We start from the raw sequence: 12037 nt of genomic DNA, 5'->3' as shown, positions 1-12037 counted from the left end.
ACCATTTCACACAGAGATGGAAAATATATTGCTTTTTATTCCTGAAAAAATAGACTTTAGACCAAAGATATTAAAATAAAATAGCATAATAGTCCTAAATAATGTATTCAAAGTCCTGTGAAGCTACAGTATATACAGCTTTGTGTTAGAAACAGACCGAAATAGACTACAAAAGATATGTGGACTAAAAAAATGGTGTAGTCAAAATGACCAAAATACACATCACAAACTAAATTATAAACACATAAAAAAATATTGAATACATCTGTAAGGCATAAAAAAATGTTGTGTTACAAGCAAGTCTTTGCGTCATCAGCCCGACACAGCAACAGATGGGATCGACATAAAGTCAATAGCCTTTGGGCTTAATGAGACATATCAAACAAAGTTTAAAACCAAGTTTAAAACACAAACTTCAGGTTTAAACTGCCACATATAATAATGTCTTATGCAGTCTGACGTGCTGTCCAAAATGTCAAATCTGTAACTCTTGCTCTAAAACGAGGGTTAGAGTTCGGCCGATCAGAACCAATTACATCTCCAGTGACAGCAGCAGTAAAGCAAAGATATTGTCAAACTGGCATGACATTTAGTTTGGTTTCTTTGTAATGGCTGTGCATCTATTTTTGTATTCTGAAATGCATCAAACACAACAGAAAACAATGGAACCACTACAGTTCATTAGCACATAAATGGTGTAATACCTCGTCATCCTCGTTCCTGTGTCTGAAACAAAGATGACTAGCATAATTTCTCACATACTAAGACAGATGTTATATAAACACCTTTTGGATGGAGTGCTGTTCTCAGCTTGGCAAGTTTGGCCAAATACATCAAATACATGCACAAGCACGTTTAAGTTTGGTTGACCGGTACCCTAGTACAGCACACGTTTATGTTTGGCTAGAGCTGAACCATAGAAAAGTATCTGTTGCAGGTTGGCAAGATCTATTTCCTGGCATGTGTTTTCCATCAGTTTAGTCAAGAGATAATTTATTTTAACTCTCTTCACACTTAAACATTCAGTGTTGCTGAGAGAGCAGAAGAACTGACTGAATAAGCTCCCTGACAAATAAACCGCTGAAATCAGGAAAATATAGATCCAATTATCATATTTAGCTGAATTAATTACACTGACAGTAGAGTCCATATATATGAAATAAATGTCCCAATACAAAAGTCTCCAAAAAAAAAAGAAAAAAGAAAAAAGGATTCATTTTCTTTAAAGATAATTTTATTTAATCTTTTCTTCTTTTTGATGCTCTGGTAAAATGTCAGCCAGACTTATTCTTGACAGGTTTTGTGAGATTCACCCAGCTAGAAGACCGAACAGGGAACATTTTAGACTGAAAACGTGCCAATTTCTTTGGTCATGAGAACAGCAGACATGAAGCTTGACATGCTATAATAAGCATCCTTTTAAGAAAACATTAAACGAGAGGATAAAACCTTTTACTGTGTCCAAGGCAAAGACAGATTTAGACAGACATGACTTCTTGTTGAGCGATAAAGCCATATGGCCATGATCACATTAAAGATCCATGGATGACATCAAGGGAGAAGACAACCTTTATGAATCTCCAGACTCAACTTGTGTGGTCTTTAAATTCAGCGTTATTATGCATCCAAACACTGACACATGGTGTGATGCTGGCTTCTTCCGATGCACAAAAATACCAAGGCAAGATGAAACTCATAGTTTGCTGTGACGGCCCTTTAATTTCAAATGTATGAGGGCTGTGCTGCGCAGCAAAAATGTCAATAGTAATGAGCGCATCTCCAGTCAATGAATATGAATGAAGCACAGCAAAACAGCCCACTTTTCATTCCTAATATGTGTCAGGCATTTTGCCACCCCAAACAGGAGATACCTGCTTAAACGGCAACTCTCACCCCACTTCAACGGCAATTCAATTTGTTCCATAAGCCAGGGATGAAAAAGCAATTATTCACAGCATCCGTCACTTGACGATCTGTTTCTTAAAGATATCAGCCTTTTCTCGGTAAATGAACAAATAAGCTGAAGGATTAGTGCCACACGTGCTTCCGGGCCTTCGCCCCCCATCACTTCACACAGCCCAGCGGCCGGCGATCCGTGGAAGGAGTCCTCAGGGGGGGTTTCAGTGATGATGGTGTGATAGATGATGTGGCAGCGGGGTGTGTCGCGTGTCGTCAAGCGATAGAGTCGCCTGCACAGTCTCTTCTTCAGATGCTGCAGTTACCAGTCTGAGCACTACAGTTGGCACTTTACTACTGGTGAGAAGAAAACTCAGCACGCCTGCCATTTGCTGTGTTGAAAGTGTAAGTCTCACACATATTTCACTCACTATTTAGCTAACAGGATGTGCAGCATATCAAGGGCGTGTTTCGAATGGCATACTACCATACCATACCATACTACATCATCCAGGTGGATGCTGCACATTGGTGGTGGTTGAGGAGATTCCCCCCTTCAATGTAAAGCGTTTTGAGTGCCTTGAAAAGCGCTATATAAATCGAACGCATTATTATTATTATTATTATACCACTCCCAAAAATGCAGTATGTATATTGTTCACTATATGCATGGAAAAGCAGGATAAATCCACCGCCCCTTTGAACTTCGAGTCCCCCAGGGATCAATTCTTGGGCCCATTCTCTTTGCTCTGTACCTTCTACCACTCAGTGTGATTTTTAAAAAGCACGGTATTTCCTATCATTTTTAATTTCAATTTATGCAGACGATTGCCAAATATACATGCCTTTGACAAAAAATGAACACGCCCCCTTGACACCCTTACTCGAGTGTTTAAGTGACATCAAGTCCTGGTTGGCTCAGAATTGTTTAATCCTAAATGAGGGGAAAACAGAAATAATGTTGTTTGGACCCATTGGACCTCAGGTCGACTTAGGTCCCCTCAAAACCCATGTGCATCCCACAGCCACCAGCCTTGGTGTCACTATAGACAGTGATTTTAAACTGGATAAACAAATTAACACTGTCGTAAAATCAAGTTTTTTTAATCTTCGTCTTTTATCCAAAATTAAACCTTTTTTATATTTTAAACATTTTGAGCAAGTCATGCATGCTTTTATTTCGTCACGTCTGGACTACTGTAATGCACTATACACTGGAATATCCCAAAATGCTCTTTCTCGCTTACAGTTAGTCCAGAACTCTGCAGCACGGCTTTTAACAGGAACCAAAAAGCGCGAACACATTACCCCCATCCTCGCTTCGCTGCACTGGCTTCCTGTTCGATTTAGAATTGATTTTAAGATTTTATTGTTTGTTTTTAAAGCTTTGAATGGACTGGCCCCACAGTATATTACGGACCTCATCCAAATTTATACACCGTCGCGTTCACTGAGGTCTGAGGGCCAGCTCCAGCTTTTGGTTCCTAGGACCAGACTTAAAACCAGGGGGGACCGGGCTTTCGCAGTGATTGGCCCCAGATTGTGGAACGCTCTGCCTCCCCTGGTCAAAACGGCTCCCACAGTTGAATGTTTTAAGTCTCGTCTTAAGACCCACTTTTATTCCTTGGCTTTTAACTCCGCGTGAGTTGTGTGGTCCTGTGTCTTATTGATTTTATATATCGCGTCTGAATGGACAAATAAAAATGTCAAAATGTCCGTATTGACATACAATTGTGCAATAATTGAAATCGAAATAAAAAAATATTTATATATTTATATATTTTTTATATATATTATATATTTATATATATATTTATATATTTAAAATATTTATATATTTTTGTGTTTTTTTTTTAATTTTGTGCAGCACTTTGGAAACTGATTGTTGTTTGTTAAATGTGCTATATAAATAAAGTGGATTGGATTGGATTGGATAAATGTACACGGCGAGGAATACTGTTTCAAAATCTATTTTAAATCTATATTCAAGCTATTTTATCTGCCATTTTAAGTGTGATTAATGGATATTAACAATAATTTGTAATATCTCATTGATTCATTATTTGGTCGGACTGTCATAATTGAAGGTTGTTTAAATATTTTTTTATTTCGATTTCAATTATTGCACAATTGTATGTCAATACGGACATTTTGACATTTTTATTTGTCCATTCAGACGCGATAGTGCTCAATTCAGTACTCCAGTGCTGTAAGAGGTAGCTTTCTGTGTGCACAGCTTTTTGTGTGTGTGCACGCGCACACAAAAAAAAGTACTGGCAGAGTTCTCTTTCATGTCAATACACATATTCAGATCTATAAATGTCTGCTCTTTTCTTTCTCCCAGAGTTTTACATTTTTTAACGTTTCATGAGACATCAAGCGCATGCTAACTCATGTCCAGCCGGGTTAAGCAGCATGTTACGATTCAAATGTGCTCATCTATCACCAACGCAGGACATCCGTTCTGACTGGATCTCTTCCCAAATTGTCCCACCTTAACATTTTTGTCTAGTTTGTATTCATTGACAAATTTGTCAATAGATTTTCATCACAGTTTCGGTCATTTAAAATGTTATCGTCTCGTTTCCGTCTGGGAAAAAATGCTGTTGACGAAATAATAATAATGACGAAAATCAACACTTATCCACTGGTGCGTTCCAGTTTGGAACTAAAGCTCTATGTGCTCGTTAGAAGAGAAACTAAATCGATGATTGTGCTCTAACTTGACAGCAAATAATTAAATGGAAAAGAATGACTAAGGCAATGAGAGTGAATGAATACCTCTAAAATTGCCTAATGATGATGATGATGAAGCAGTCTCCACTTTCAACACAGATGACATTCTTTCCAAAATGAGTTGATGATTAGAGTGATTTCCCTCCTTCTGAGATCAGTGCATTACAGCACAGCTACAGTAATGCTAATGTGCTCAGAGAGCTTATGGGATGTGCTTATGGATGTATGTTACCTCAGAACAATCACTGAAGACACCAGAAAACTGCATTTTCAACCCATTAACTTCACTAATTTGAAGGGGGTTATGATATTGGTTTCAAGTGGAAAAATCATTACAATTGAATGAAAATGTATTAAAACATATTTTTGTTTTTAAGAACAACTTCCCACCTCAAGCCGATGGTGGTCAACCACGAGAGCTGGCGGTGGCGGAAGTTGCACAGCCTCCTCGAGTCTGACAGCCAGCTCCTCTGACTCGGGTTCGGATGGACCTTTGTCACATTTCTTTCCTTTTGATGAACCTATAAAAAACGAAGCAAAGTCACACTGTGGGAAAAACCTGAGCATGCAATACACAAGAAAAGGACAACACCTGGTGAAGGAAATGAATGTGTGTATCCATCTAGGAAGAGGCAATGTTTGAAACACCTCAGGGTGTTTCTGTGGGTGTATTTAACTCTCGGCAGGAGAAATGTTCACAAACAGATGGTGTTTGAATTCCAAATACAGAGTATTTTTCTTAAAACTGTGATTAACCATAGAGTTGACTATCAATACTTGGAATTTGTTTGTTGGCCCTGCATCTTTTATGGAGATTTAATTACTTATATAAGAATTACATATAATTATGTTTATTTCCATGTTTGAGAGCATAAACATTATAAATATTTGAAAATATGTAATATAATATGCTTAATTAGTACTTTGGCATTTGCAACATCTAGTGTGCCATACCTTCTTTTTCATGGTCGCCATCAGACGGAGTTTCCTCTGCTGCTGCCACATTCTCCTCTGCGTTGCATTCTGGGGCAGAAGGTTCTTTATGCTCCGCTGGTTTCTCTTTAAGTGCATCTATTTTAATAGAGTCTACCTCTGTTTCTTTATCTAGAGCATCACTGTACACACTGTCCATAGATTCATTTCCATTCACACACTCCTGAGGAGCGGAGACTGTCGGAGCCTCAGACGGCTCCTTGGCGCTAGGAGCTTCCTCTGAGGGGGTCTCGATGGCCTCCCCTTTGCCCTGAGGGTCCTGAGTGGCCGTCGGCTCACAGGAGTTTTCCTCCTCTGTGGAGAGGATGTGTCCGTTGGCCTGGAGTGGTTGTTTGTCAGGATGGAGCTCTGTTGCTTCACAGGACGACTCGTCCTGAGTGAGACAGGTGTCACCATGCGCTGTTGTATCCTCCACTCCTTCTTCCTCATCTGGTTCATCATCTTCCTCTGCTTCCTCCTTTTTATAAATCTTTTTCTTCCTGATGATGCCCCGTCCCCAAATCGGTCGCCGTCGCAATTTCCGCTTTATGTTATCTGAAATTGAAAACAAAGAAAGATTTGTGTTAAGTCATCTAAGATAAGAAACACAGAATGCATATATTCAGATTTGTGATTCATCTACTCTGATTAATGTCTACTGTTTTTCTGCATATTTAGATTTAAGAAATAAAACAAATATTGACATTTAAAAAAAAAACTATTATATACTGTATAAATAATTATATTTATTAGATATAAAACAGAATAAAAGCTAACAGACAAATCTATCTGATTTAATAGGATCCAGGAAACGTGGCATCACTGTACTCTGATTAAGGCCTACAAAAATGACATAAAATTTAGTAAATTCAGCACATACTATACAGCATATACAGAAACACTTGGAAAGCTTTCGAGCAGGATCGTGCATTTTAATAACTTACATTCACCTCGTGATTCTCGCTCCCTAATTACATGTAAAATCCCTGTCAAAATCACGGGTGTTGGAAGCAGGTCTAACTGTTCATTAGACATGACTGACTGCACGATGAACTTCTCACCCTCAAGTCTCATAGTCACTCAGATGACAACGAGAGAGAGAAGAAGAAAAAAAGTGTGTTGTCGTGACCGTCACCAGGGAGCTTATGCTGAGCGCTCCAGAAGCACGGCGAGAAAAATAGAGGCGTGTGGGGCAATCTGTTAGCACTACACGACACCTGTCCACTGTGTAATTGGTCGGAGAGGGAGAGAAAGGGGGCTATGGAAAAACAAACTGAGGGGGAGCATTGTTCAGCACGCAGGAGGCCATGCTTAAAGCCGTAATTGAAAACAATGGACGGCAGCCCAGATGTGCGCCATATATCAGAGCCCAAAAGGATTGGGCTAATTTTCCTCCTCCGGCTGCTGGTGTTTCCTATAGGGCTTTCAGTGACTGAGTAGTCACACTCCACTCAAAATAATGGATTCCCACACCACCCCTCCTATTCTAAATACAACAGTTTTTTTTTTTTTTTAAATCGGAGAGGTTGATTGCGAAGCACTTGGTGCTCCCTTCGGATGTAATCAGAATGATCGAGTGAGGTGTGTGAGAGAGAGAGGAAACAAGCAAGAGGAAGAGGGAGAAAGAGAAGGACTTTGGAGATTGCCAACATATGAATAGAGAAAGAAAAAAGAGAGGGGGGCGCATAAGTAACATTAGAGCTTTTCCAGTTCCAAAAAATGTAGTAAAACCTTCAGGTTGAAGAGGCTAAAGGTCGGATGCTGTAAAACTTTAACAGGCTTCATTCCACACGTTCCTCTGCTGGATCTGCAGCACTAGTCTGGGGTAACAGGTCTCGAGTTCAACAGTTGGGCTTTTACAGTCTCTACTTTCTCCAGTAACACTGTCTGAGATTCTTAACCCTTGTGCGTCCTTGGTTAGTAGACTTTCGTTCTGTTGGCAAGGCTTCAAAAATAATATTTTTTACAATTTTTTTCCAATTGCTGCCATTTTCTCAGGTTTGACATATAAAAGTGAATACTCGTTTTATTCCTGTTTTCTGCGTATACATATGCGTGCGTGCGTGTGTGTATTTGACATAGGAAAAACTCTAGAGCAAATCACTAATCCAACCACTGTGTTTACCAGAGCTTTGCTGGCATCTAATGGGGAAAACTATGCCCAAACAAAATCTTACTGAAAGCTATTTTTTTTGAGATATCAACCTCAAATTTGATATCAACCTCAACATCGTTTAGATTTTGATTTAGCTTAGATTTTCTAGCCGTTTTCAGTTCAACATGTTTCATTAAATATATACTTTATATAAAATAATGTTCATTAACTTAAACCTTAACTTTTGATTTTTTTTATTTCAAGAAAAATTGACCTAGGGTCTTTTCTAAAATGAGACCAAACTTAAAAGGTGCACGGGGTACATTTTAGCTGCATCTAGCTGAGGTTACAAATTGCAACCACCCACCACTTTCCCCTCCCTTTTGAAGCACACAGAGAAGCTACGGTGGCCGACACAGCACAAAGATCTCGTTGTCTGAGACAGAGCAGTTTGTGCTACAAAGATTTTGTTAGTAATAGAAAAAACATTTTTTGTTAGTAATTAGTAATTTAATTTTATGATGCACAAGGGTTACCTGGAGGACGTGTACCTCAGTAGTTACTTAGATTTTGAATTAGTTTTGTTAACCTAGTAAACAGAAAATAAAATAATTAAAACAACTAATCATAATTAATCTGAAAGAAAACAAATTTGTGTGGATGACACACTTATCAGAATATAGCCACGTTCACAAAGCAACAGAATACAGTTATCAGTCCTGTATACGAGCCCTATAACTGGTAACGTTCACATACAATTGAACGTAACCGTATTCTATAACCAAACTCACACTCATTAGTTCAGGACTCTCAACCTTTCTCTGAAAACCTGTGTGAACCGAACCGGACTGGACAACTAGTTGTCTGTCACATCAAACAGTGCAAGGGATCTGCTCTGCACAAAGATGTGTCTACCAAGTGTTATGGGTTTTCGTGTGTGGTTTCACTCTCTGTAACAGCGACTGAGACATGAGCTATCATTTGACAGTATTTAGAGCCAGTCATTGCTCCCGTCAGTTTTGTGTTCTACGCACCACTCAAATGATCACATATAAAAGCTTTTGTTGGTAAATTAACATTTGACAGAAAAAAATCTGCAGCTCTTGTCAAATCAAATGTGATAAGAATTTTTATGGACTTTTTTGATATTACTTTGGTCACTGTCTCTACGGTTACCGGTAAGAGAATACAAGCTTGACTCCTATTCAATATACATGTTTATACAGACAGTATTCAAGGAACTACTTTAAGTTGCTGTTTGCAGCATTGAGGCAATGAGACAATGAGGCAACATTTCTGAATTAATAAATACAAACTAAGGGCCGGATTTACAAAATAGAGCAAATTAGCGTGAGAGCAAAATTCAATAAAAGCACAGATGGGAGTGGAAAGTTCTGAGTATTATATACTAAAGACGCACAAATGAATGGAAGCAGACACAGCCAGATCATTTCCATAATGGAGCGTCTGGTTTAAGATAAATAATGGCGCAAACACCAGTACGCTGATGAGCGCAAAACTCTGTAAATCACCTCACATAATTCATTTAAATACTCTCCTCCCATAAATTTTGTGTCTGAATGGGAAACACCTACAAATGCATATGCAATAAGATCAGCTGTAAAAATAACCCTGTCCACACATTTTTAGTGCTAATTTATCACTGCATGTCTATAGTAAATCCTGACAGTAGTTTTTTAATGCCAGAAGAGGGTTTACGCTGGCACAAGCTGTTAGTAAATCTGGCCCTATGTCTTAATGATGAAGTCTTTAATAAATGCTTTGGAGTAAACATGACAAAAAGGGTTGGGAATAAAAGAAATCCGTCTGAAAAGCATTACTTTTGCAATTTGGTTGGCTGCCACTAATTGTGCAGAAATTCCATACTGGACCTTTTGAATTTGGCCTTTAATCTATTTTGTAAACACAGGTGGTATTAGGGAATGACAAGCTGCATCAGGCAACATTTTAGAGAACATGAACTACCCAACAAGACATACATTTAAGTAACAGACCATAAAACGCATCTGAATTTTGCATCGACAGCAATAGTGTCAGTCAGGATTGACATGCATATGTGTGACAACTGACTCGGAATACAGATGAACAGCAAATGAAGCGGAACTGATGAGCCCCAATTTATTAAGATTTAGCAATCGGATGGTAGAAAGGTGCCGCTAGCAATTTACACAAAAAGGTCATTTCGTTCTAGCCTGCTGTTTTGCTTTTTCTTTTGTGTCTACACAAGACCTAATTTGACATTTTGGCCAAATCACAGTACACAATAGCCATGACTCGCTTTAAAGAGACCCATGCGATGCATCAGGCCCTAATGACGCGTAATTAAGTCCACAAAGGCTCAGTATGTTTGTGTGTGTTCAACCAGAATACTGGGCTTATGATTGAACAGCACTACAAAGGAACTAGAGAACAGCAGACTGCTTGGACTGATTGATGGGGGAAAATAGAAAACTTGTACTGCTGGAGGACATATTGATGTGTCCAGATTGCATCTGCGGCAAAAACTCTGAAAACGGCATGACTGAGGCCAGATCATCGTCAAAAGCGGCATTAAAAGAGAGTAAAGGAGATTTCCAAGATAGTAACATTACAAACTTTTATGTTTAATAAAATGATAAGCCCAGAATCTAACTTCAATATTGCCTCAATATTAAATAAATAATAATAAAAAGCAGCAATGATTATCAGTACTTTGCTCTCTGGTTTTGAAATCAGATCCATGATAAGAGCCAAAGGCAGAAGATTTCCAGCCCTATAAAAGTCAAAGCTTGACAAGGAATCAAAACAGGCTGTGGCCTCAAGGACTGTGTGTCATAACCCTGGGGTTTCACAGTTAAGAGAAATGCAATGCAATAAGAGTATCTGTATTATTAAAACTTCAATCAAAGTCATACAACCCCAGCCTATCTGCTTCTGATATTCCTGATCAGTCTAACGCTGTTTTTTATGTCGACCAGGTAGACAGAAGACTAGCTTTAATGTTTAATGTCTTTAATGCTTAAGCCTTGAAATGCTTTTTGTTTGTTTTTCTCTCACGCCAGCAGACGTTTTTAACGATGGGGTGTCTAGCGGCGCTTTTCTAGAAATGTGGACGTGTCTCTTTGTTGCTAAAGCAACAGAGTACCTGCTTAATTGATGTGAATAAATGGATGAAATAGTTCAGACATAGAAAACTTGATGCTGTGTTTCTAAAATGGAAATACTTTACAACAGTACTTCTACAGCATTTATTAATCTTAATGAAAGGGTACATGAGACACAGTTTCTGCCAATCTCATATTAATCTTGAGTGCCTATAGAGTAGTACTGCATCCTTCATATCTCTGATTCTTTCCTAAAACAGCCAAGCTTGTGGAACAGCAGTGGGTGGAGCTAAAGAGAAAACACACACACACACACACACACACACACACACACACACACACACACACACACACACACACACACACACACACACACACACACACACACACACACACACACACACACACACACACACACACACACACACACACACACACACACACACACACACACACACACACACACACACACACACACACACCATAATAGCATTATCCCTGGATAACTTTCGATTCACTATACGTTTGTATTTTTTTCATTATATGCACTTGATTGCCAACAAAAAACAGACATTTGATGCCGTTTCACTCACCGCCTGCGGTTTCGACTAGCGTCCGGGAACAAACACACTCGCAAAACTTGCATCCACTGTTTCCTTAACGCTGGATTATTTGGAAAGCTAAAGAAGGTTATCCTTCCCTCACAACCAGATACATACTTCATTAATGACACTGTTGATGTTGTGGTCTAAAAACAAAATTACGGCTTCAATAACCCAAATGAAGCTTTTTGATGGACATGCTCCTGTGCTTACTCTGGTTGCACGCGCTCTTTCGAGAGAAGTGGCCATAAAAGGAATTTTTCCTTTTGAAAATGTCATACTTTCAGAAACTAGTTTGAATCCATATTTCCAACCTGGTTTTTTTTGTTTGGTTTTTTTGTGGTCCTGTTTAGCAATATTGAAAGCAATACAGAAGCATGAGAAAAATTGTTCATTGTTAGTTCATGTTATTAAATACATTAAATAATGTTAACAAATTAAATCTTATTGTAAAGTCTTACCAAAACAATTTAGTATCTAAACATTTTCCTGCATGGTTTTGGGATTGTGAGTTTATAAAAATGCTTTGTTTCAGTCATATGTGTCTCTACTCTGAAAATAGAGTGGCAGACTCAAGGCTAAAATAACATTTAAAAAAATTACATGAAATAAAACAAACATCCCAGACTTAA

General features: G+C 38.5%; 1 protein-coding gene across 2 annotated transcripts in view; it reads right to left on the bottom strand.

Annotated features, from left to right (window-relative positions):
• Positions 1-12037, bottom strand: part of atad2b (ATPase family AAA domain containing 2B) — a 103747-nt gene that overhangs the window by 12126 nt on the left and 79584 nt on the right. For both annotated transcript variants that reach the window (XM_067418058.1, XM_067418059.1), the window contains exons 25-26: positions 5587-6159; positions 5023-5153 (exon numbers count right to left, since the gene is read on the bottom strand). In XM_067418058.1, the coding sequence (XP_067274159.1) occupies positions 5023-5153; positions 5587-6159 (704 nt within the window). The remainder of the gene's footprint in view (positions 1-5022; positions 5154-5586; positions 6160-12037) is intronic.

The sequence above is a fragment of the Pseudorasbora parva genome, chromosome 15, assembly GCF_024679245.1.
Source record: "Pseudorasbora parva isolate DD20220531a chromosome 15, ASM2467924v1, whole genome shotgun sequence".
Taxonomy (NCBI): Eukaryota; Metazoa; Chordata; class Actinopteri; order Cypriniformes; family Gobionidae; genus Pseudorasbora; species Pseudorasbora parva.
Note: the sequence above shows the minus strand (reverse complement) of the source record. Positions and strands in the feature narration are given on the sequence as shown.